This window comes from Sphaeramia orbicularis, chromosome 12, assembly GCF_902148855.1.
Source record: "Sphaeramia orbicularis chromosome 12, fSphaOr1.1, whole genome shotgun sequence".
In the NCBI taxonomy this organism is placed as follows: Eukaryota; Metazoa; Chordata; class Actinopteri; order Kurtiformes; family Apogonidae; genus Sphaeramia; species Sphaeramia orbicularis.
This window is the reverse complement of record NC_043968.1, coordinates 9681766-9709050: the sequence shown is the minus strand read 5'-3', so window position 1 is coordinate 9709050 and position 27285 is coordinate 9681766. Positions and strand designations below refer to the sequence as shown.

Here is a 27285-nt window from a genome sequence, read left to right as displayed (position 1 = left end):
TACATATATATACATACACACACACATTATTATTGTTATTATCATTATCATTATCATTATCATTACTGCTTAAAATCATCTCAGTATTTTCCTCTTGTTTTCTTGGCAATACTCAGCAATGCATTGATTACATAACACTAAAATAAATAAATAAATAAATAATAACTTAAAGGTTGAACTTGAATGAATGAATGATAACTCCAGTGTTATAATGGTAAAGTTGCACTTCTTCCCACCCCTTTTCGGGAATGTAAATGGAACTATTGTGCTGTTCCTCTGTCTAAGATTGTTAGGCTTTTATATATTTGTATTATTATGTATGGTTGCTAGTTTGCATCTATGTTAAATTTCATTGCATGTTCGGAATAAATCAATAAATCAGAAGGAAAAAAAATTCCATAACTTGCACAGCTCATGGTTCTGCTGCAGTACCTCGTCTTTCTGCTTCTTCTGTCTCTAATGCAGTGGACTGTACTGTCAATCATCTCAGTCTAATCTGCAGACTTTCACCTGGTCTTTTTTTTCTTCCTCTCTTAGATCTGACTTTTATTGGGCTGTTTCAGGTGCAGTGCGCAGGTGCATCCTTCAGAAAGGAGCCCGTGACCTTGGGTTTTGGCTGAGTAAGGAGCATCCTGAATGGAGCCACCCCCCCGGCGGAGAAAAGGCACATCCTCCTCTCTTTATATTTCAGTCACGCAGCTTTGCTCAGATTTGAGATGAAGCATGAAGGATGTGTGTGCTGTTTTTTTCTCTCTCTCTCTCCGGTCGCAGCTCATATCGATAACGTAATTCACAAGAAAGAAAACGCGCTCGGCATCGACATCGACGCGCCTGCTTTTCTTTCTGTAGCATTTCGGGATTTTCTTATGTCCCATTAGACAAACATCCTCCTGGGCGCGTTATTTTGCATAAATCTACATTATCTGACTCCGTCCGAGCGACCTCTTCATCATCACCATCATCATCACCATCATCGAGGCGCAAACTGATTTCATCCCCGGACATTTGATGTTTTTCCACTTTTTTTGTTTTTTTATTTTTTATTTTTTTGCAGAAATCAGCGGTTATTAGTTTGAATTTCGGCAGAATTAAACACGGGCCTAATGATTTGCAATTGAGATTAAAAGTGGAGATAAATTGCGATGGTCCTGTCATCCAGCCCCAGTGATGCTGTGGTCTGAGGGCAGTCCAGTCTGGGTTCCGTCCAGTGGGTCTGAGATACCTGCACCCCCGGTCCTGAATGCAGCGGAGACAGACACCTAACTGGGTGTCACCCAAAGCCCTGGATGCTGCGCCGAAGAATGGGATACACCGACCCATCGTCGGGTAAAGACATACTCGGCAATAGGTCTCTTTGTTTCATATTTATATGCGCATTTGGACTCGTCACACTATTACAACAGATCCTCTATGGAAAAAACTACATTAAGAGGTAAGTGTTGATGCTTTCTATTCAGTCCAATCAGAGGCAATTAAAGCGCTGGCCGAGCTATTTATAACACACAAGTCCACCGTAAGGATAATATTTAGCCTTTAAAAGCATGCCTTCATAGATATTTTTGCTTTTACTGATGGAAAATAATGACTGAATGAATGATGAAGGGTAAATATTTCTGTTCTAGTCTGATAAAACTGTTCAGTGTAAATGGGAGTAGACTGGATGTCAGGACGCATGGGGAAAACAAGCTTTAATGGTTGAAAAGAACAAAAGCAATTAACCATCCATCTTTTTTTCCCAGTGGCATAGAAACAATTTTCATTGGATTTATTTTTTTGATATTTTCTAAAAATGAAGCATCACATTCATACCATACACAGTGCTCCAGCTGTGTATGGTAATGTTTTCCCTTTCTTTTTCCAAAGATCTTTATTTGATTTTACGTTTCAGCCTTCTTGACTGGTCGTAGCCTACATCAGATTATCACAATGCAACTGAAACCTATTGGAGCTGATGATGATGATGATGAGGATGATGATGATTACAGGCAACACGTATAAGATGATGTGTATTTCTTATCAGTCCCCTCTTAAATAAATAATTGTTCCCAGGCTGCACTCAGTGCACAGACAGACACTGCAGAGCCATGTTTTGTAATACCTCTGCAACAGTCAAAGTATCTCCCGATTCAGGCTCTTGAGCTGAATCCTGGTTGGTACTCTACCCTCCAGTTAATCTGCATAGGTCAGCTTATTGCGGTCATTTGCAGGTCCTTCCACCCTTTTTGTTTTTTTCTTTGTTTTTTTTTTACAACATTTTGAGGCAAATTTCAGTGTGAGACGAGCAGATGCTGAGAAGCTGGAATCTTTGATCTATAGGTGGCTTAACAATCCTGAAGAACGCCAAATCTCCACCTAAATAACGGAACCAAATATTGTACCCCACCTCCAGATATACAACAGACAGCACATATATGTTTACGTCATAGGAGACATATATGTGCTGCAAAGTGAAAACTCCCCACAGCTCCCCCTCCCCCTGCCACCCTGCTGGGCTGGTCTGAAAATACTAAATGTGGATTCATGGCATCCTGACCTCTCCGGTGAGATGTATGAATTCAGACCTGACACACACACACATACACACACACACACACACACACACACACACACACACACACACACACATACACACACAAACATACACTTCCACCTGTGCCCTTACTCCTAGAGCCCAGCCCTAGGAGAAGAGGGGGAAACAAGCCACACAACAGAAACCAGTGGGCTTCAGCGGCAGCCATTTTGCTACAGTCTGTCTGCACACACACACACTCACAAACACACACTCACACACACACACCACAGTGTAAATGGGAGAATGAGCGAGAAAGAGAAAGAGAGAGAGAGCGATAGGAAGGAGATGGTGAGAGTGAAAAGCTGAGAGTGAGTGTGTACATATATGTGTGGGATAATGGACGGAGAAAGGAATGACCAAGTCTCTGAAATCATCTTCTGTTCTCAGAGACATGTCACAGTGCAGGGGTCGGCCACACCCAGCCTCGCTTCCTATTAAACTCCAAGACGCCACCTCAAAAAAACCCCAAACAAACAAAAACAAACAAATACCGACAGTGACTAGGTTTACAGGCACAAAACATCCCACTTTTCAGCCTCATTTTGAACAGGACAAACTACCTGATAAGCCGTTTTACACAAACCTTCCACTAGAAGAATTCAGTTTTCTTGAAGTAGTCAGCTGTCTGATATTTGATGTGTTCACTTCAGAAGCTGGTTGACGTGTTGATATCATCGTATATGATATTTAAAAGTAGATGGGTACTTCTATGAAACTGGTCCCACGGGGACTAAAAATTCAAACCAGATGTAGACTAATGTTATGAAGCAAGTTTGAAAGCACTTTGGGTCGGTTTTAAAAAGAAATACTTACTGAGATAAATGAGAAATTATTTTTCAGAATAAAATACATTTTTATATGATTTTACATTATATTTAATACAAAAATCTGTATGTAACACCGTCAAAAGGACACAAAAATTACGTGCTACTATTTTTTAAATATCTTTTTATTCTCTCACAGGTACATTTTGGGAATTGAACTAATTATGCAAGGAAGAGTGTTTCACAAAAATGACCACTGTTGCAAAATCATTTGTGATTTATATCCGTTTAACTGGGCAGGTTCTGCATGTAACGCAAGTGGACACAATGGGTTACACACAAAACCTGGAATAAGACTGCCAATTCCAGAAAAAAACATCCAAATCTGGATTACAACACATTGTCTTTATTTATAGTGCTATATAAAACCATTTCAAGAGATGTTTTCAAAATAAAACGCGCTGACACCTAGGTAGCTTTTCTTATCCCAATTTTGGTCCTATTTTTGGCCCTAATATTTGATTAAAAATTCATTAATTTTGGGATGGCTCAGAGTCAGAGTATAACTATTTTGGCATTTATCTGAGTCATCATTAGGTACATCTTGGGGGGAAATATGTCTAAATTTCTCTTTTATTATTGGGTCTAAAAAGCTGGTATAATGCCAGATACCAAAATGTACCCAGTTTCATAGAAGCACCCAGATGTGTTTGTGCTTCTGACTATAAATGTGGACTTTTCTATAGAGTGTCCCTCTCTAGCAGACTGTGTATCTCAACCTGTGATAAAATACGCAAATAGAATAGAATAGAATAGATCTTTATTGTCACTGTCACACAGTAACAATGAAAATCAGTTCAGCAGCTCTGTTCTATTTAGCAGCAAAAACACAGCAAAAAAGACTGTATAAAAATATCACTCAAAATACTAAAGAAAAATGTAGGCATGTGCAAAGGCTCCAGAATAAAATACTGAATACACATATGCTACTAAAGTACTACTAGAACTACTGAAATATACAAAAGCTAACTCTATACTACAGACGAGTGATATGTACAACTAGAAAAGCACTTGGAGAGCACAGACCTCCACCAAGTCAGATCAGTCCCCCCCCGATCACCACCAAAATTTAATCATTTGTTCCTTGTGCCAGTATCAACATTTCCTGAAAATTTCATGAAAATCTGTCCATAACTTTTTCAGTTATGTTGCTAACTAACAAACAAACAAACAAACAAACAAACCCTGGCAAAAACATAACCTCCTTGGCGGAGGTAACAAAAAAGGATATATACAGCCAATATAGGTACAAGGTAGATTAAGAAAAACAAGGTGCATGTATTGAAATGAGACACATGTTCCTAGTGTGTGACACATCTTCAAAGAATCCTCCTATAACTGGAAAAATACCATTGTTTTCAGACAGTAAATAGTTCAGAAAAAAGGCTGAATACAGAATATGGTATTTACATGACGCCTGTGAAATTCTAATAATAGTGGAGTATTAGCGTAAAATCTGCTAAGTGTGCTAAGGATGTAATGCTATTTTGTAAGTATGGAAATGTGCAGATACAGGCCCAGAGGACATGTTTGCAAAAGTGAGGGGGCCCCAGTTCAGATCCGTCATGTACCTTATACCCAGTCCCTTTATGTATACTGTATATCCACCCACGATGACTCTAAAGGTCAAACAGCTTTCCCCTAGATGTAAGCACACGCCCATTGAAGTCACGAACATTGTTGCACTCGATCAATCTGGCCATGAGTCCGGCCATTGAGCTTCGACGCAGTCATATTATGGTGCTCCATGAATCATGAACCTGCCTTCAATGACATAAACAAAGAAGTTGCGGCAGAACGTGGAGGTGTAATATGGTGGCGCAGAAGGGCGAGGAAGTGATTTAATAATCACAATGAGTGAGTGACACACTTCTGTAGAGAAACACATTAACTTTCAACTCCATTTGACTCAAGGAAGGTGATGTCTTAAAATAACTGTGACTAGAGAGTGTGTGCCACTAAAGGCCCCAGGATAGATGAGATTGCTTCATATTATCAAATGTCCTAAAATGAATGACGACAATTTGCGTAAGCCTGGAGTAGCTATTATATTCCTTATCAGTTTATCTGCATTACTTTTCCAATGTAATTTATAAATGGCTTAGAAAATAGCACAGTTTTCAGCTAATCCCACTCCTCAGCAGCAAGAACTAGGAAAGCAATGTTCGCCATTTTTCATTCTAATAAATAGATTTGTACAAATGGACATATTTTCCTGACCTAAAAGCTCAGTCATAGGCTCCGATAATAGAGTTTCTTCCTGCATTCAAGTTCCATTAATGATGTTTAAATGCACATTAACCCATAAAGACCCAAATATCCACCAGTGTCCAAAAGCATCTACTGATCTGAAATGTTAAATAACTGTGGATCCACTAATCCTATCAATGCATGTAAATAATTGGTGGAAAATACAGTTTGTCATCTTTTCATGATCATCAGATATGACCCATTTGGATGTTCAGAGGCTAAATGACTCTGAATGGAGACACTTGGTTTATTGTAATGATATATTTTGTTGAAAAAAATCACTTTTTCATCAGTTTTCTCTCTTTCTGATATAAGCGTTGACGAACATCTACATGATTAATAAATTAAATATAGAAAAATGCTTGATTTTTACTGAAAAAATGTAAAATACAAAGGATAATATAATAATAAATAGTGAAAAAATACTTAAGAAAGGTTAAATAGTGAGTAAAATTGGTTTGGGAGCTACCACAATTTGCGTAAGCCTGGAGTACCTATTATATTCCTTGGCAGTTTATCTGCATTACTTTTTTAATGTAATTTATAAATGACTCAGAAAATAGCACAGGTTTCAGCTAATTCCACTCTTCAGAAGCAAGAACTAGCAATGCAATGTTCACCATTTTTCATTCTAATAAATGGATTAGTACAAATGGACATATTTTCCTGACCTAAAAGCTCAGTCATAGGCTCCTATAATAGAGTTTCTTCCTGCATTCAAGTTTCATTAATGATGTTTAAGTGCACAACCAGTGCACATCAACCCATAAAGACCCAAATATCCCCCAGTGTCCAAAAGCATCTACTTATCTAAAATGTTTAATAACTGTGGATCCTCTAATCCTATCAATACATGTAAATAATAGGTGGAAAATGCAATCTGTCGTCCTTTCATTTGGATGGTCAGAGGCTTCGTAGGGAACATAGAAACACCGTCATCTTCTACAACATTGATAAATGATAAATTACAGCAAATCAAGACATTTGGTTTATGATATATCTTGATATATATCATATTGTAATGATATATTTTGCTGAAAAAAATCACGTTTTCATCAGTTTTCTCTGCTTCTGATATAATAACCTCCACTTTAATCTGAGTTTTAATGAACATGTACATGATTAGAAAATTAAATATAGAAAAACACTTGATTGTGACTGAAAAAATGCAAAATACAAAAAATAGTATTATAATAAATAGTGAAAAATCACTTAAGAAAGGTTAAATAGTGAGTAAAATTGGTTTGGGAGCTACCACAATTGTAGCAGTGGGTCTTTATGGGTTAAGTGCTACAGAACAACTTTGATGTTAGTCTGACATAATACTTACAGGCTACAGACAGAACAACTTTTAGAAGTGAGTCACTGGGAGACATATGGGTTCTTGACATTGAATTTGAAGCACTGAGGCAAAAAAGAACGAAGCAAACGCCACAAGTGCTTTTGGTTGCTTTTCCGAGCCTCATTCCAGGTGTAAAATTCATTTCGACTTTAGATTTTAGAGAGATGTAGATGCAGAGACGTAGAAGTGACTCTCATGGAAGTCAAAAGGTGCTTGCAGATTGGTACTGACATTCGCTCTTGGTGATGAATGTGCTGTTGCATAAAGGCTCTTTACAATCAGTCGAATGCATTTAGCACCCACTCACCACTTAGAAATGACTCACATAAGAATACTTGCATAATATATTCCAAAAGATAATGGGAAAGGTTTTACACCCACTCGTGTGGAATTATGCAATGTTGGATGTCTTTTGATCCCACAAACCTCTGTCTTTTAATATAACCAGACATCGAGATTTGAAAAACATTTCAGTGATGCCACAGTGTTTAACTTGTCACATATTCTAATTGGACACCTTTTCCAACAAACGCAGAGGGTCCACCACATTTCAGTAGAACTTCTGACAACCCTGAGCATCAAATGGTCTGCTCTGGTTAAATTCGCCGTCCTCTTGAGTGTGCAGTCTATTATTCATTCATGGGGCACTCCAGTGATAGCACTCCCAGAAAAAAGGGGAATCTACGAGGGACAGCATGTTCAAAATCAGTGGAGCGTATAGGCAGAGATATCTAGAGTTTTCTGCAGTATGTGTCTGAAAACTCAAGATCCATCCATATTAAATCAGGCTTTCTTTTGTAAATTCAGTATTTAACCCATAAAGACCCAAACAGCAGCTGGCAACCAAAAGCATCTGCTGATCTAAACTGTTTAATACCTGTTGATCCACTTACCCCATCAATGCATGCACATAATTGGTGTAAAATACAACTTTTAATCTTTTCATAGTTATGAGATACGACCCATTTGGATGTTCAGAGGCTCTGTAGTGAATGTGAAAACACCGTCATCTTCTACAACACTGATTCATCAGTAAAACCCATGGAGTTGGATCAATGACAGTGGATGGAGACAATTGGTTTATGTTCAATTAATGACATATTTTACTGTAAAAGTCACATTTTCTTCAGTTTAGTCTGTTTCTGACGTAATAACCCTCAACTTTTATCGGAGCTTTTATGAGCATCTACACTGTAAAAAAAAATGACTGTAGAATTAACACCAAAAAAGTTGTAAAATTGCAATAAAAAAACCCCCAAGAAACTAAGTGACAATACAATGCAAAGTTGTTTATCTGAAAAGATTTTTGTGTTAACGATTAAATCAAATATAGCTGTAGTTTTTACAGGAAGAGTATGTTAAAACCAGATTTGTATGTAGAAATTATGTATTTCTATTGTTTTTGGAAAATAAAACTGTAAATTGAAAAACAATGTGGTGCCGTTTAAATTGAAAAACCATAATGTTGAAATAATGGCCTATTTGCTCTTTTTTTTTTTATTTAATAAAAACGTTATAAAAACGTAAACATTTAACAATTTAACATTTTAAACTTGTAAATTAATGGGTTGGTAGAGTTGGTAAAGCGGCTCGTCCAATAACCAAAGGGTTGGTGGTTCGAATCCTGGCTCAGACTGTCCATATGTCCAAGTGTCCATAGAAGACACTGAAGCCTAAATTGACCTGGCAGCTTTGGACACCATGAAGGTGTATAAAATGCACTGAATAAGTGCAGTCCATTTGCCAGTTAAACATACATGTTTAAAATGTTAAATCTACATGCTACTCTGTAAATATGTTTACAGTTGGATGTGTTTTTACAGTATTGTTCTGGTAACCACAGCTGCCAGTTTTTTCCGGTAAAAACAACAGGTTTTTTTTTTTTTTTTTTTTTTTTTACAGTGTACATAATCAGTAAATTAAACATAGGAAAATTCATGCTTTTCAATGAAAAAATACAAAATACAGATGATAATATTGTAATAAAGGGTGATAAAACACTAATGAAATGTTAAATAGTGAGAGAAATTCATTTGGGAACTGCTGCAAAAGTAACACTGGGTCTTTATGGGTTAAGTCCATATTAAAGTCACTTGTAAGCTCAAAAATAGAACCTCCAAATGCATTAAATCTCTGCAAACTTAACCTCTTCAGGTCTCTTAACAGTTTCCTCTAACTAGCTGAAATGTGGTTTAAATCCTTCAGCTATTTCATATTAATGCCCTGTTGGCAAACCTGTTGGCATCACTTCTCCTAAAGTACTCTGACATTCACAGCCACACTGGCACAGACTCTTACCTCATTAAAATCACTGTGACATTAATGTATTGAATTACAAGTCTCACACTCCTTGCAGGCCAATATTGCGGAGTGTGAATGTCTGTATCACACTGAGGATAGTAGCAACAGCCCAGCAGAGCATAAATTAATTAGCAAACTATGGTGTCATTAACCAAAAACCCATTCTAATCATGTCTCGTGTCTCCCTTTGGACTGTTTTTCTTGACCTGAAAAGCCCCCCCGCTCCCCCCTTCCTTAATGTATACAGTATGTGTATGTGCTTGTGTGTTGAGCGATGTTGAGCTTTGTGAGTGAGCACATGGGCTTGGTTGTCTCTGTTTGACATTTGCACACTAAAGAGCAATAAATCGCAAATAAACTGACTCATTTTCTTACTAGTGCGCAACAGTTTAGCCGACTCAAAGGGGACGAGACAGGAAATTGGACGGGTCCCGTTAATTTCTCGGATGACGGATCTCTGAAGCCGGCCAGAAATGGAAGGAAAAGGTACCTTTCCATCGTGACTAACTGCACAAACACCTCTGAGAAAAGAGAGTGTGAGAGAACGAACGAGAGAGAGAGCGAGAGAATGAGAGAAAGAGTTAGAGTGAAAGAATACACAAGTTTCAATTCAGAACCTTCATAGTGACGACCCAGCCCTGCATGTGTGGACTGGGCTGCAGAATATCGCCCACCAGTCTCCTCAGATGCTGTAGACAACATTTTTTCCTTTTCATTTTTTTTTTGTTTTTTTGTTTTTTGTCTGAAGTCTGCAGGTATAGGAAGTTTAGGAAGGGGTGGTGGTGTCACAGGACTACATCACACATTTAACTCTAACTTAACCTGTCTGCATGTTGACAGATGTTTCCGTCAGAATTTTCAGCCAGATTCACAGATCTCCGTAATAGTCACACCCTGCCTAGCCGATATTAAGAAGAAAAAAAAAAGGTAGGCCTGTCTGAAGGCATTTTTAGTACTTTCACAGAAACCCAAGAATGCCTCTTTCTTTTTCATTAGTCTGAAAGGTATAAACTCTCATATTTTTTCAGTGGTGGTTGCACTTCAGATTTTGCTCTTGCATGTTGTCTGATCCCGTCCACCTCGACCCCCCAGCTCCCTAAACCCCCATCCCCCTCCCCCCCTCCCCACACACACCTCCCCTTCAGAAGCTGGTTGAACCACGGTCTCCTGTTGATGTACTGGCTTCTCTTCGTACCTCTGTGTCCCATCCAGCACCCATCTCCAAATGCCTTGTTCTCCTCAACCTGTGTGTCATGTGTTCTGCACAGCTCTGTGTGTATGCCATGTACATAGTGTGGACACTTCTCTCTGCTTCCCCTATCTCCCCTTCTCACATCTGCATTGTCTCTCTCTGCGACCTTGGAGTTTACCCCTTTTTACACCTTACTTTCCTTGCTATACGAAGACAGGAAACGTGCCAGATTCCCCTCCCCCCCAAAAGCAAATCCTAGCTGCAGTAACTGGTAAAAATGCTGATTACTCTCCTCACCCTGGATTGGTTGTTTATGGTTAAGCTTAGACACCAAAGACATGAAAAAAAAAACATGTCATCAAGTAGATGTACTTCTTTTTTTTTTTTTTTTTTTATCATTTTTTAGAAGTGAACAGAGAACACTTGCAAAGGTTTCATCATCTTAGCTAAACAAGAAGCAAGAACACGCCTATATCAAATGTTAGATTTACGTTAAGGCCGATGCTCCTCTCAGTAAACCCTCAGAAATACACTGCATCATCAGGTGGATGTAGACAACCAGTTTCATTGTTCCTTATTTGTACGACTTCATCCCAGCATCTTGTTCCTTTAATGCATCCCTCCATTGTAAACTGCTTGTTGTGTTCTCTTTTATTTTAATCATTATTTTGAACTCACCTCATAAATCTTTTACAGCCACAGGTAATGTGTTTGATTATTTTTCCATTTTTTCCAAAACACAACACTCCATTCATTCTGCAAAAAAAAAAAAAAAAAAAACATTCATTCCAACTAAAACCAAAACTGAATCCCCATGTGTTATACATGTTCTACAAAAGACAGTATTAATGGTTCTCTTTTATGTAAAACAAGTTATTACATGCACTCAAAAAGTTAAGAAATGTAGAAATCAGCACTAAAAGTGCAACCTTTGAAGTTGAGACTGTTTATGATTGGATGCAATTTGGTTAAAATGTGTAAAATTTGGATTTCTCACATCTGTTTTATTTCCCCCTGCTTGTGTAGCAAAGACATGCTGCACAGTATGTGTTTACATCTTAAGTTTAACCTCAACATGTAGTGGTAGTCTCTAATAGTGGATTGATGCAAATATTTTAGCCATTCGATAAATCTAATGATAATTAAATACACTTTAGTGACATTTTAAGAAACCTAAACATTTCTTAAAATAACCTACTCTTTTAAATAACTGGGAGGCATTTTTGTTCTTTTACAAATAAATATATACAATTTGAATAGTGTTTAACATGGATGGTTGTAGTGTTTATTAAGTAAACAAAACTGCTTTAAACTGGTTTAGAACCGTACTTTTTTGTAACTACAACTTCATAAAACATCAATACCAGTGATAAACCAGGGTTTAGATTTGATAGTATTCATCATTCAACCCAGACCAATGAACTGTTTTAAAGAGTTTCCTTCTAAATGTTGTTAATAACCACAATCTAATATGAACTCCCTTCCATTTGCCTAATGTTATAATAACATCTGAATACAAAACAAAGTGCTGGTAGTTTCTTTCTTCTGCCCTTTCACCTTTCATTCTAACCACCCTTGGCTCATCCAAACACACACCGTCACACAAACATTTGACTGTATCTGAACTGCATGTAAATACAACGTGGTGCTGCACAAATGAGGCATAATCACACAGATAAACAACAAACCGCTCTCTACAGACACCTATTGTAAATTGGATTTATTTTAAATAAGTTTAGCGTGTAAATCCACCAAAACACACAGACACGCCATCATGCTAAAGACATTATATTTGTGTACTTTTGGTTAATGCTATCATTACAGTGAAGTGAGTGTTATTTGCTTTGTTTTAGAAGTTACTGTAACTCAATTAAATGTCAGTCTCAATGGTCATTGCCTCTACTTGCATGAGCATTTATGTATGTGTTTATGTGCTCAATGTATCTGCATATAAAGAAGTCAGTTATCCAGGAAAAAGCCTATGTTTTGACAGATACACACAGCTCAAAAATTAATGATTACTTCTATAAACAGTTCTAAATAAATATAGTTGTTCTGCCTCACACCGAAGCACAGACGTTCATATTCATTATTCACTATCTAATCCACCTCATCAATATGATTGGAACCATTTGAACAAACTATGCACCGGAAACAACTCCTTTCCCTCTCAGACTGTTTTCTGTTTCTGCTGCAGATTAATATATACACATGATAATACAAACCATGCTAATTTTCATTATAATAACAATACGTTAAAATATGAGAGTTACGTTCTTTAGTCTACAGATATCGTATCACATTGGTTTAGACTAAGATGTAACAGAATCTGGTGCAAGTGTCCAGGGAACAGCGTGTTACTCTTCTATGTGTGACGTCTAAAACCAGTTGCATCACTTCTGTCATTTGTCATCCCACAATGCTAGACTGATTTAAGTATTTCATAAAGTCAAACCATAGGCATTTTAAAGTAAATATTATAACATTGTCTTTTAATGTGTCTTTCTAACTTGCTGATTTTATATTGCTTTTTATCTCCACAGTATTTTTTTTCTGTTGATTCTCCTGTGTTTTGTAGAGGTTTAGCCAGAGGATGACTGTGTTTATCCCTCCAGGTATCTGGAAAACTATGATGGCTCCTATGAATACAACTCTACTGCATGCAGGGAGCTCAGACAGGAGATTATGGATGTCAAAGTCCTGACAATGTAAGTCTTCATTATGGTATAGCCTACAATTGAAGTGGCCGTATTCAGTTCCATTTCCATAAAAGGTCCAGTGTGTAAGATTTAGGGCAGGGGTGTCCAATCCTGGTCCTCGAGAGCTACTATCCTGCATGTTTTAGATGTTTCCCTCTTCCAGCACACCTGATGGTCATTATCAGGCTGCTGCAGAGTTTGATGATAGGCTGATCATTTGAATCAGGTGTGTTGGAAGAGGGATACATCTAAAACATGTAGGATAGTAGCTCTCGAGGACCAGGATTGGACACCCCTGATTTAGGGGGATTCAACTAGAGAACTGGAAAATAATGCTGAGAATTGTGTTTTTCATTATTGTTACCTCCGCCAGGAGGTATTGTGATCACTTTGCTTTGTGTTTGTTTTCGTGTTTATTTGTTTGTTTGTTAGCAACTTTACGGGAAAACTATTCCAACCATCTTTAGCAAATTGTTCCCACAGATAGGCCTAGGCCCTGGGACCAACCCATTATATTTTGGGCCAAGTAGGGCAAAGTTCAAGGTCACAGCAAGGTCACAAAATCTCAAATTTTCCTATCTCTCATCATTGAGCAATTTTCGAAAATTCATCAAAAATTCAAAACGACTCCCATTAGCCTCCAATTTGATCCACCCGTAACTTAGAACAATATCTTGTATCTGGCACAAAATTGTCCACATCCACTGTGGAATGTGGACTCTGTGGACATTTACATTTAACTCTGAAAATCCCATTTACCACACATTTTTCATTATAATTCAACAAATATTGATTGGAATTTTAATATAATTTGTCATACACATGACTGGTACCAAGCTTCAACTTTTTCTGCTGTATGGAACAACCTTGAAACTGTTTAATTTAAAAAGAAATAGTTGATCCACACATGCACACCATTCGGGGTGCTTGACGGAGGTTTGCGTTCTCTGAACACTTGTTTAACAATCATGTATTCACTGAGGGAGTGGCCACCTTTTCCACCACGGGTGTTCAAAGACAGTCCTTGAGGGCCATTATCCTGCATGTTTTAGATATTTCCCTCTTCCAACACACCTGGAAGCCATTACATCTTTATCAGGCTTCTGCAAAGCTTGAAGATGAGCTGATCAGTAATTGAACCAGGTGTGCTGGAAGGGCGACATATCTAAAACATGCAGGATACTGACCCTCGAGGCCCGGGTTTGGACACCGCTGTTTTATGCAGTCCACCATGTTGTGCTGCCCAGTTGTAGGTCTTTTTTTTTTTTGCATTAAAGTGCATTTTGATCACCTAATGCTGCTGCTTTTCCACTGATTCACTGCAAATCAGCGTGGCTTTTTGGCATTTCCACTGCATGAGAGCTGGGCATCCATAAAAAAAGCATCAGAAACTATTTCTAGAGGACAATACCAAACATTACTTAAAATCATACAGATCAAGGAATGGTGCAGAATCACTGCTGCATCAATACATATGTGTGTCATCATGTCTCGACGTGGGACACCAAGACAAACTAGCAGGAAAAGGTTGTATCTTGATAAATCAACCACAGATATTAACCCATAAAGACCCAAACATCCATTGTTGTCCAAAACCATCTACTGATCTAAACTGTTCAATAACTGTTGATCCACTAATCCTATAAATACATGTAAATAATTGGTGTAAAATACAGTTATTCATCTTTTCATGGTCATCAGATATGACCCATTTGCACGTTCAGAGGCTCCGTAGTGAACGTGGAAACACTGTCATCTTCTACAACGTTGATTCGCCCGTAAAACCCATGGAGTTTGATAAATGACAGTGGATGGAAACACTTGGTTTATGTTCAGTTAATGACATATTTTACTGAAAAATTCACTTTATCTTCAGCTTTCTCTGTTTCTGATAAAATTACCTTTGAATTCACTCTGAGATTTTACAAACATCTACATCATCAGTAGATTAAATACAGAAAAATACCAGATTTTTACTGAAGATGTGCAAAATAAAGAGGATAATATTACAACAAACAGTGATAAATCACTTAAGAAATGGTAAATATAGAAAAAAATGAATTTGCGAACTGCCACAAAAATCGTACTGGGTCTTTATGGGTTAATTCTGAAATAATTATAATTATAATTATAATAATTCTGAACTTTATTCTTATCTGAAAAATGTTAATATAATGTCTTATTTTGGAAATTGTATCTTGGTTTAAAATTCCAGATAATTTGTTGCCTCACTTGCTACAGTTATGCTGAAGATGTCACAGTAGTTTACACTTTACACTGTGTTGTTATGATGACCAGTGTGGAAGGAGTAGCACAGCTGCAGTGGAAGTCCACAGCAATGGTGGCTAAACTGAGCAAAGCTGTGCCAAGCTGAGGTGAGTCCAGCTGATATCAGTGTAAAAACAGCATAGATTTAACCCATAAAGACCCAAACAGCCACTGGCAACCAAAACCATCTACTGATGTAAACTGTTTAATACCTGTTGATCCACTAATCCTATCAATACATGTAAATAATTGGTGTAAAATACAATTTCTCATCTTTTCATGGTCATCAGATATGACCCATTTGGATGTTCAGAGGCTCCGTAGTGAACATGAAAACACCGTCATCTTCTACAACATTGATTCACCAGTAATTTGATAAATAACAGTGGTTGGAGACAATTGTTTTTATGTCCAGTTAATGATATCTTTACTGAAAAAGTCACAATAACCCTCAACTTTACTCTGAGCTTTTATGAACATGATCAGTAAATTAAATGTAGGAAAATACATGATTTTCACTGAAAAAAAAACACAAAATAAAGAAGATGATATTACAATAAATGGTGATAAATCTCTTAAGAAAGGTTAAATACAGAGAAAAGTCATTTGGGAAGTACCACAGAGTATCACTGGGTCTTTATGGGTTAATACTGAAGACCAGAACAGACAGAACAAACACTAGCTCTAACAAGGGACTCGTGTATGTTTTTTCTAGGTAAGTGTAGAGGATGGGGCCATTCATTTGGTTGCAGTCTCCTTTTTCACTGCTATATGTCACTGTATATCACACACCGAATCTTTATGGCACATGTCCAATAGGTGGGGCTAATTTATGTAGTCTGCATGAGTTGAAAAATATGACCTGTAATTTTAATCCGATCACTGTAGGACTTTGAAAACAATAATGACAGCATATCCCCAAAATCTACCAGCTTAGTAACAGTGATTGTTTTTGGTTTATACAGTTCGTTTCAGGGTTTGATGACCCTCTGGCTGGATGATTTTTCTCAAATGTTCAGACAAGATTATGATTTAAAGAAGACCCCAGGGGATTACATATATTTACCACCTTGAGAACATATTGTTTAATCAATTTCTTTTTTCATAATATTCCATTTTTTTTTTTAGTTATTTACCACCAGATTCCAAGAAACAATCTTAGAGCACGAACAACTGCAATTTGATATTTGTGCCGATAAAAGAGTATTCTGCTGACGGTGAAGAGTGCTGTGATTGCAAGAAGCTGTTGTTAAATGACACTAGTTTGCTTAGAAATTGAGAACTGGTTGATGAAGCTTAAATTGGCCTAAGTTCATATTATTATTTTAGCCAGGCATGAATATGTCTGAATTGATGACTCCTAAATATACGAGTCCACTGTGTTATTTTATCTTATCCAGAAGGAATCACAGTTTTATAACCAATTCATGAGAAAACTGTGATAATACAGTTGCAGAAAAAATTGTTACACCATCAAAAGTATTCAAAAACAATGGTTATGCAATCCAAGTACTAACTCCTGTGTGTATCATGTGACTAAAACAGACAGAAAAGAAAACATGGAATGCCTAAAAACACTGTTTTTGTCAATACAGTGCCATAGATATTGATGTAAGAACTGAAGTGAGTTTGGTTATTATCAAGAAAACATGGAAAATGGATAGATATCAGCTCTGAAATTAAACTCTTAGGAGCTATTTTTGTTGTTATCATTATATTTGTCCAAACAAATGTACATTTAGTTGTATCAAGCATTAAAATGAACAAGAAATTGAAGAAAACAAAGGGTGGTCTACTAATTTTTTCCACTACTGTATTTGATATGTTGCAGCTGTCACAAAAAAATCCAGGTTGACTAACATTTTAGTACTAATTTTTTTAAATATACCTTTAGTAGGTGGTTTAACTGCCGTGCACTACACTTAAGTAAGACATTTCCCCATCATCAGTGGATTTATGGGTAGATGAATTACACTCCTCAGTGATCCAGTCTTGCTGAGGGCACTCTGAGCGACATCCTTCCTCTAAATGTCCAGTGACCTTTTGTTTTCGTCCCTGCGGTTGTCAGAATTTATGGTCAGACTCATTCTAGGCGCTCGATGAAGAGCCATGAGGCTCTCTGGATATGGCACAAAACAGCTGCTGTCACTCTGCCAGACAGTCAAACAGTAATGGTGCCACCCTGCCTCCCAGAGCAAATCACATCTCCCAATCATCTCAAAGGAAATGTCAGTTCAAGGACAGCTATTTACAGACAAGCTAGATGAAACCACTCTCTGCCCAGATGCTGTTCGGTCCAGTAGCATCACACATGCCATTATAAAGTAATCATTTTCTCCTGCAGATTTGTCTCTTTGTCGTTTTTACGCTGTTTCTTCAATTCATTACCTTTATAGAAACATGGTTAATCGGAAAAAACATGGCCATGGGTATCCTTCCTCATTCCACAAGTCTCTCTGCCTGTCTGCCAGGGTGAAAACCTCAGAGCTGTTTGAGAGATGGCGAAACCTGCAGGTGTGTAGGTGGGAGCAGAGCAAGGAGGAGACCAGCAACTTCAAGTAAGCATTCATCAGATTTAGCCAGAAAAGGGATGACATTAAAGTCTCCATTTGTTTCTATTATCCCCACGGCATCAAATTCAATTTTTAAAGCTGCAGGAGGCGGAAACCAGACGAAAAAACATACACCTTCCTTGAACAGCTCTCTGTTTTGTGTCCAAATCAACAGATGAAATACAAAGACAGACGATAGGACAGGGGTGTCAAACTCATTTTAGTTCAGTTCCACATTCAGCTAAATTTGATCTGAAGTGGGCCAAACCAGTAAAATAATAACATAATAATATATAAATAATGTCAAGTCCAAACTTTTCTCTATTTTACAGTGAAAAAAGTAAAATTAAACACTGAAAATGTTTACATCTACAAACTGTCCTTTCAAACAATGTGAATTACTAGAACAAACTGAAAGAATAAGTGCAACTTTAATAATATCCTGCCTTAGTTTATCATTTCCACATGTTCATTATAACGTACAGCTCACAGTGGATCTACAAATACACACACCATTACTATCAGGCATGAATGTTGTTAAAATTGCACTTATTTTTCTTAAAACATTTCAGGTTCTTTGCATTTGTTCAGGTTATTCACATTTTTTTGTGAAATTATACTTTGTTTTACTGTAAATACATCAAAATATTTACAATTACAAAGAGAAAAATGTGGAGTTGTGAGTATTTATATGTTATTATGATAGAATTTTACTGGTCTGACCCACTGGAGATTGAATTGGTCTGCATGTGGAACCTGAACTAAAATTATTGTTAATTTCTTAATATCTATTTTTGCATTTCACAAATTTATCCCAAGGGCCAGACTAGACCCTTTGGCGGGCCGGATTTGGCCCCAGGGCCACATGTTTGACACCTGTGCAATAGGACATTAGAAAAAGAAGTTCAGTTACCACATCACATTTGGAGGACCTGCCATATTGTTTCTGTAAAAAATAGGCATCACATCTGTTGGAACATCAACAGTGATTGGTAATTGAATAGGTAATATTTGACCCCCCTACCTCTTCTTCTGTCATGTGGTAGATTTTCTACAGCTTGTTAACAGAGTCAAGAGGAGGTGCAGAAGTCTTATTTCCTCTCAGGGCACTTGAATTACAAAATGCTGAAAGGTAATTACAGTATTTTTTCCCAGTGATGCCAAAAACTATCATGCAGCAAAGTTTTAAGTGTTTTGATCAGGGTTTTAAGTGTTTTGATCAGGGGTCTCAAACATGCGGGCCAGGGGCCAAAGGTTCCAACCTGGCCTGTGGGATGAATTTTTAAAGTTCTAAAATTCCACAGTCAAGGCTGTCTAACTCATTTTAGTTCAGGTTGCACATACAGACCAAAATGATCCCAAGTAAAATAACAGCATAATAACCTACAAAAAATAATGACTCCATATTTTCTTCTCTCAGCTTGATGTGAAAAAAAAAATTACATTATGCCTATAAATAATGACAACTTCAAATTTTTTTGTCTTTGTCTTAGTGCACAAAATAACTTTAAATTATGAAAATATTTACATTTACAAACTATCCTGTAACAATAAAATGTGAATAACCTGAACAAATATGAACCTGAAAGTCTAAAGAAAATTAAGCACAAGTTTAACTATTTTCTGCCTGTTCCTCAGTGTTTAGTGTTTTTGTAGATCCGATCCATAATGCACATGTATAAATGATAAGTTGAAAGCATAATATTGTTAAAATTGCACTTATTTTTCTGAAGAAATTTCAGTTTTTTCAGGTTATTCACATCTTTTTTGTTTGAATAATTTATAAAAGTAAGTATTTTCATAATTTAATGAGGTTTTTTTGCACTAAAACACAGACAAAAATTTGGAGTTGTCATTATTTATCGGTTATTATGCTATTATTTTACTGGTCTGGCCCACTTGAAATCAAATCGGGCTGAATGTGGCCCCTGAAAGAAAATGAGTTTGAGACCCCTGGTTTTGAGGAATATCTTGCTGGTGCTTGGGAGTGCATACTAATTTTGCATCATGTGAATCCCCAGCTAACAAACAGCATAGACTCCTATGGGTCTGTGCTGCTGTTCTCAAGCCAGGACTTTGGTTGTGGCCATGCTGTCTCTGTGGATTCAGATGTGACCATATGTGGACCAATGGGCAGAGCTGTTGTAGCGCAAGGGTTAATGGGAAGCTGGGGCGCCGATAAGGGGGGGGGGGGTAAACATGACAAATTCATGGGGCCCAGCATTTGTGGGGGGCCCATAGAACAGAGGAGGGGATCCAGTAGATACAGGCTAGAAGTTGTGAAAATTTCATGTAAGATCTGCTGTATAAGAGGGGTACAAAAGTTGGGAAAGGGCCCACAATGTTTAGCTTTCATGGGGCCCACAATTGGAAGCAGCACCCCTGATGGGAAGCTAGCGTGTATGCTAGCTTACTGACACTACATGACACATAGTTATTTGATGATCTTGTTAGTTTAATTTAACCACAAATACCTTTGAGCTGTCTATCAATGAAAAAAAATGTTTCATTCAATAAAGGGAAGCTCTGAAAGTCAGACTTAACAGGCCATGGGTTGTCAGTCACACATGGAAGCCATCAAACACACATCTACTGGCCCTAAAGAATCATTATTAGAGCATAAATGTTAAAGATGGACCACATGAACATACAAAATGAATAAAAACCAGTATGATTTCCCTAAAAAATGGGTTTAGAATTTATAGAGAGAAGTTCAGTATAAGTCCATGAGAACAAAGGCTTTTTGGAAGCCAATCTAATGGCTGTTAGTCGTATTACACTAATTAGAATACTCCTACATTGGCTTCAGGTTGGAGCTGAGGCCCTTGCACCTTAGTTAGCAGTGATGGGGGATCAGTAGATCACTGTGCAACAGGTAGAGTTTTCCATTATCCCAGCAGACTGGGCTGGGATGGGGGCAGGTTGTCTAGATTTCACCTTTTTAAATGATGTTTTTATATCAGAATCAGAATCAGAATACTTAATTAATCCCAGAGGGAAATTATTGTGTATAACAGTTGCTCCATTCAAGTATAATAAAAAAAGTAGCAGGAAAGAAATTATCAATACAACAAAAAAGAAAAATGAAAAAATAATTAAAATAAAATTAAATAAATAAATAAATAAATAAATAAATAGATTAAAAAAAAAAAAAATATATATATATATATATATATATATATATATATATATATACATAAAGCTCTAAATATACAAACATATATATAGCTCTAAATATATATGTCAGTGTTTTTCAACCTTGGGGTCGGGACCCCATATGGGTTCGCCTGGAACTCAAGTGGGGTCGCCTGAAATTTCTAGTAATTGATCGGAAAAAACCAAACAAACAAACTTACTAATAAAAAATATACGTTGAGTTGAGAGAGACAATCCCAATCCATAACAGACAAACTGTGAATCTGAAACTGCGGCACTGCGGTTCTGTTTATCTGTCAAATGTTCATTGTGGTCTGTTTCAGATGCTGCAGCTCTTTCATAATTCATAGTTTCAGTTCTTGTTTGTTCAGTATTAATTGTCAGCCTTGTAAATGACAGCTGGACTGACTGTACATGTCCTGACCAAGGAAAATCAAATTCTCCCTTTGTGCAGTAATCTACACCTGGCTTTTCTGCCTCCGTCCATAATAATATACATTATATAGACTAAACGTTGTCTAAAATTAACATTTATTTGCAACATAGTAGAGCATACTGTTACATGATCAAAAACAAATGAATTTTAGCAACAACAACAAAAAAAAAAAACGTCTCAGTTTTGAATGTCTGGGGTTGCTGGAAATTTGTGATGTTAAAATGGGGTCACGAGACAAAAAAGGTTGGAAACCACTGATATACATATATATACCAAATATACATATTAAAACACTCTATTAAGACACAAAATTAGAACAGCAAATGGTACAATATGTACTAGACATATATTATCAATATGATAATTTAAAAAAATCATAAATAAGTGTGTAAAAAATATTATTATGTGGTTATAATGTGGGATTTCCTGTGTGGTTCAGTGGTGCATTTGGGTGGAATCAGTCTCACTGAACATGCTTCTGTGGCAGCAGTAGTATATCTAATAGTACTTAACTAGCTGTTACATGAGGACTTCAATATTTTTCAAGGCTACTGTAACTTTGCTCATCTTTTTTTTTTTTTTTTTTTTTTTTTTACTATAGATATCTCTTTTTTACTTGAGTTTTAATGCTGATTTTTTCTTTCTTCTCCCTGAAAAGGATGTCTCTGTCCCGCTGCTGTAATGCTCCTGCCTTTCTGTTCACCACCAAGAGAAACACTCCTGCAGGGACCAAGCTAAGGTATGAGGTGGACACCAGTGGCATCCTTCCCATCACCACCGAAGTCTTCAAGATGTTCCCAGATGTGAGTTCCCTGCCTGTTGATTATAATGATGTGAGAAGTTCCATTTCATTTGACAAAACCTTTTCTGTACTGGACAGTTAATAATGTTGTTTTTGTCCTGTAGGATATGCCTTATTCCAAATCACAGTACAAGAAATGTGCTGTCATTGGAAATGGTGGCATCATCAAAAACAGCAAATGTGGAAAGGAAATCGACTCAGCAGATTTTGTGTTTAGGTATACAGGACACGATCCTTCAGTGTTTGTTATGTGAGAGCTGTACAGTCACTTTGCTCAGTGTTTTATTGTTAATAAAGTTATGGACACAGTTGGGGGGCAAAATACTTGTATTTCATTTTATCACAACTATTATATGATTGTGCAGCACTATTTTATGTCTCCCCAGCATAATTTGTAACTTTAACCTTTATTTTTCTTCTTCACAGATGCAATATACCACCCATTAATGAGAAATACTCCACTGATGTTGGAACTAAAACAGATCTGGTGACAATAAATCCCAGTATTATTACTGAGAGGTACTGTATATATGTGTTAAGGCGAAGACACACCAACCCGATTTTCGGCGGTCGGACGTCGTTGAGCAGTCTGGTGAGGTCGGTGACATGAGTCTGACTGGTGTGTTTAGTGCGATCGGCCATCGTTAATGCCATCACATATTCTTTTCAGCCAATTCAACATGTGTAATCGGCCACTACCTGTCATTCAATCTGATCAGTCTGATTGGTGGAGGGAAAGCCCTTGACTAGTGAATCAGTGAACGAGAAGTTTCCATGTAAATAAAGCTATGCCAAGGTACTTCACACTATTATCGTCTTCTATAATAGGTTATGAACAGCTCCTATTGTATCGGAATGAGTGCCAATCAGTGTTGCCTTTGGACTTCATCCATTCCATGATGTGAACGCTGTTAGCATTGTTAGCATAGTGCGATTTCTCCTTAGTTTTCGCTTGAGACATCTTTCTTATTCCACAAGAAGAAGCCCGGGAGCTGACAATGCCAGTGTCTTCTTATTACTATCCATCCATTCAACGAGTACAACAACAACCCTTCTGGACTACTCAACACTCTCTGCTGACAATAATCATTGATGACAGTGAGCTCTAGGTTTTGGTCTAGACCAGGGGTGTCAAACTCATTTCAGTTCAGTTCCACATTCAGCTAAATTTGATCTGAAGTGGGCCAAACCAGTAAAATAATAACAATAATATATAAATAATGTCAACTCCAAACTTTCCTCTATGTTTTAGAGTAAAAAAAGTAAAATTACATTATAAAAATGTTTACATCTACAAACAATCCTTCAAACATTGTGAATAACATGAACAAAATGAAAAAAACAAGTGTAATTTTAACAATATCATGTTTCAGTATATCATTTACACATGTACATTATATATAACTGACAGATCACAGTAGGGTCTACAAATACACAAAACACTTATTAACAGGTGGAATATTGTTAAAATTACACTTCTCTTAAGACATTTCAGGTTGTTCACATTTTTTTTGCGAAATTATACTTTGTTTTTGTGTAAATACATGAAAATATTTACATTTACAAAGAGAAAAATTTGGAGTTATGAGTATTTATAAGTTATTGGGTAGTATTTTACTGATCTGACCCATTTGAGATAGAACTGGTTCGATTGTGGAACCTTAACTAAAATGATTGTTAATATCTTAGTGTAATTTTAGCATTTCACAAATTCATCCCGTGGGCCGGACTGGACCCTTTGGTGGGCTGGATTTGGCCCCCGGGCTGCATGTTTGACACCTGTGTTCTAGAAAGATGTTCCCTCGTTTTCTGGTTTTACATCTTGCGCAAGTGCAGAACGTACGCTCAAGTTGGTAGTGGATTTGGTGTGTTCTTCACACTTTTTTGACCGTGTTGGGGAGACGGGAGCTGACTGATCAGTTGGGCTACCTTTTCTGGTGACGATCGGCAGTCGGGTTGGTGTGTCTTCGCCCTTAGAGCAGTGGTTCTCAACTGGTCTGGCTTCAGGACCCACTATCAGCCCTCAATGACAAGTCACAACCCAAACTGATAACAGTTAAACTAACAAACAAACAAACAACTTTAACCTTTTATTGAGCAAGTGGTTGAGTTTGGTAATTTCCGAATACACTACAAGACAGTGACAGCAACAGTTACAGTGAGGCAACAAATGTGGTCTACAGGGTCTGTAAGGTCCACCTCTGCATGAACAGTGAGTGTAAGTAATGGTACTAATGTAAGTTTTACCTAGACTGAGGACAAAAATCTCACTGTGTTTAATGCTTGAATAAGTGACTGAATGCGCCTTTAATTTATGCACACTTTTGGTTTTGTTCAAATGTACCCAGTTTAGTGTTAAAGGGAATATTTCCATATTTAGCATCACCACCTGCTGGTTTATAGAGATTCAAAATTTCAACCATATTGTGTTTTTAGAGGACGTATCAAGACTTTATTACTTTTTTGAATTTATTTATTTATTTATTGTTTTTGTTATGTAGAAAATCGAGGTCAGTGAAGTTACCATATTTGGTTTCTTACCTGTAGGTGGCAAAAAATAATAATAGTAATAATAATAGAAAAGAAATATAAGAAAAGCACATGCAAGGTGAAAGGAACACACATTTGAGAACAATGAAGTAGTCGTTGTTATACTTGAGTTTTGCCATGATATGAGTAGAAACTTTTGGGGGTTTTTTTATCCTGTGAAATGTCTGGTGTTAATTATGACTGGTTTCTTAACACCAGCAAAGGCCCACAACCCACTGAAAATGGGTTCGTGACTAGTGGTGTAAGAAAATGTAGGTTCTGCAATATATCGCGATATTTCATTTCACAATACTGTATTGATATTAAAAAGTACTGTATCGATATTTTTAGGTATTATTCAATTGCAGATATTGTGGAGATTCATTTCTGGGTTTTTTTGTTTATATTTAATTTATTATCATTTAACACTCTTTTATTAAATAATGTTAGTTCCTTTGTTGGGATTGAACTAAAATGATGTTACGATGTTACTTCTGAACTAATAGAATATGAACATTTGAGCAGGATTTTAAACTGTAATGTCTGTAAAACATAATTTAAGTTTGAACACAGGAAAATTTTATGATATAGCATTAGATCCTATTGTGATCAAATAAAAATGTGTTTAGTATTTGTGCATATTTCTGGTGTAATTCCATTCCTCAAGGAAATAATCATCAATCAAAAAAAAGAAACAAACAAAAAATTGCCTTTTTAACAGTATCATAATACATCGTGATATATCATATCATGATCCTGGTATTGTGATTTGTATCGTATCGCCAGATTCTTGCCAATACACACCCCTCTTCGTGACCCACTTTCAGTCCGCGACCCACCAGTTGAGAATCACTGAGTTAGAGTATGAAACCAGATCTGTCTCACAGTATATCTGTATTTCTTTTCTTAACGTCATATGTTTGATCTCCTCTGTACACAGGTTCCAAAAGCTGGAGAAATGGCGGCGTCCATTTTACGAAGTCCTGCAGAATTACGAGAACTCTTCAGTTGTTCTTCCTGCTTTCTACAACACCCGTAACACTGACGTATCTTTCCGAGTCAAATACATGCTGGACGACTTTGACTCCCAAAGAGGCGTGTTTTTCTTCCACCCGCAGTACCTTCTCAACGTACAGCGTTTCTGGGCGGTGCAGGGCGTCCGCGCCAAAAGGCTCAGTAGCGGCCTGATGCTCGTGACCGCTGCCTTAGAAATGTGTGAAGAAGTCCACCTCTATGGATTCTGGGCGTTTCCCATGAATCCTTCCGGCATCTTCATCACTCACCACTACTACGACAATGTCAAGCCACGACCGGGCTTCCATGCAATGCCCCATGAAATTTTCAATTTTATTCACATGCATACTCGTGGAATCATCAACGTGCATACAGGGCCATGCACATGATCCCTTTCCTTCAATGTAACACACCGATTTTAGAGTTTACTTTGTTTTTATTTAGAGCAGGTTGTTTTTATCCCAGATATGGCTCAGTATTTTAAAGCGTTGACCTTCAGAGAGTACACTCACTTGTTCACGGTACTTCAAACACATGTCGAAGGTTGCTTGCTTTAATTGCCAACATACTTCACTTTTCGACGTGTTTACTTCGCAGTTGAATTACTATGGTTATCTCTGACTCTTTGATCATAGGATGCTTACTTTTAATGTGAGAAGTGGTCCCATAGTGATGTTGTTTCTGTGATGTTTTCTAGTGGCTCTGCTGTACAGAGGTGTTGTTTTCAACTCAACGTTGCACAGATTACGCTGAAACAGGGCCGCAGTGGGTGTCTTTGTGCTCCTTCATTTTCCTCTTCATCTTCTTCTTTCCCTTCTCCTTCTTCCTCTTCTCCTTCTTCTTCTTCCTCTTCTTCCCCTTCTTCTTCTTCTTCTTCTTCCTCTTCTTCCCCTTCTCCTTCTTCTTCCTCTTCTTCTTCCCCTTTTTCTTCTTCCTCTTCTTCTTCTCTCTTTCTCTCAGACACTCTGTGGGTGTGGCAGCTTTTAATGTTTGTGTAAAAACAAGCCTGAATCTTGTTTAAAAAAAAAACCCTACTCTTAAAAACAGTTTTAAACGGATAAAAAGCAACATCTAATTGTCTACTTTTGTAATGTATTTATATTCACCACATTCACTGGGTGAATATTTGAAAAACTACTACTTTAAATGGCCTGTTTCCTGTGGCCTACTTTCTCCTGTTTGACTTTTCATCCAATATTTCGGGTGAAATAGATGTGTGAAAAGAGGCGAGGATGTTTTTCTTTTTCATTTCTTTTTGTTTTTGTACAAAAGCCACACAGATACTTTGCGACGTCACCACTTCAGCCAAACCTGGACTTCAAGTTCGTCTAATTTGTAAAGCAACAGA

The 27285-nt window shown here is 37.2% G+C and overlaps 1 protein-coding gene across 6 annotated transcripts; it reads left to right on the top strand.

Moving 5' to 3' along the window:
• The first annotated feature begins 635 nt into the window (after nucleotides 1–635).
• Nucleotides 636–26788, top strand: st8sia5 (ST8 alpha-N-acetyl-neuraminide alpha-2,8-sialyltransferase 5). Of its 6 annotated transcripts, none has more exons than XM_030149004.1 (9): nucleotides 636–1432; nucleotides 9668–9775; nucleotides 10130–10216; nucleotides 13097–13189; nucleotides 17845–18006; nucleotides 22251–22395; nucleotides 22499–22611; nucleotides 22821–22913; nucleotides 25864–26788. In XM_030149004.1, exons 1-9 carry the CDS (start codon nucleotides 1287–1289, stop codon nucleotides 26324–26326), a joined length of 1410 nt encoding a protein of 469 aa, XP_030004864.1. In that variant the 5' UTR covers nucleotides 636–1286; the 3' UTR covers nucleotides 26327–26788. The 6 variants fall into 6 exon arrangements, with proteins under 6 accessions (XP_030004864.1, XP_030004866.1, XP_030004868.1 ...); XM_030149005.1 differs by having other exon boundaries at nucleotides 639–1432; nucleotides 17920–18006; XM_030149006.1 differs by lacking the exon at nucleotides 10130–10216 and having other exon boundaries at nucleotides 637–1432.
• Nucleotides 26789–27285: the final 497 nt, after the last annotated feature.

Coding starts and splice junctions, on each gene's coding strand:
- st8sia5 (XM_030149004.1), top strand. CDS start 1,287: ATGCTGCGCCGAAGAATGGGATACACCGACCCATCGTCGGGTAAAGAC. Junction 9,776..10,129: donor GCCAGAAATGGAAGGAAAAG/GTACCTTTCCAT, acceptor GCATGTTGACAG/ATGTTTCCGTCAGAATTTTC. Junction 22,396..22,498: donor TCTTCAAGATGTTCCCAGAT/GTGAGTTCCCTG, acceptor TTTGTCCTGTAG/GATATGCCTTATTCCAAATC.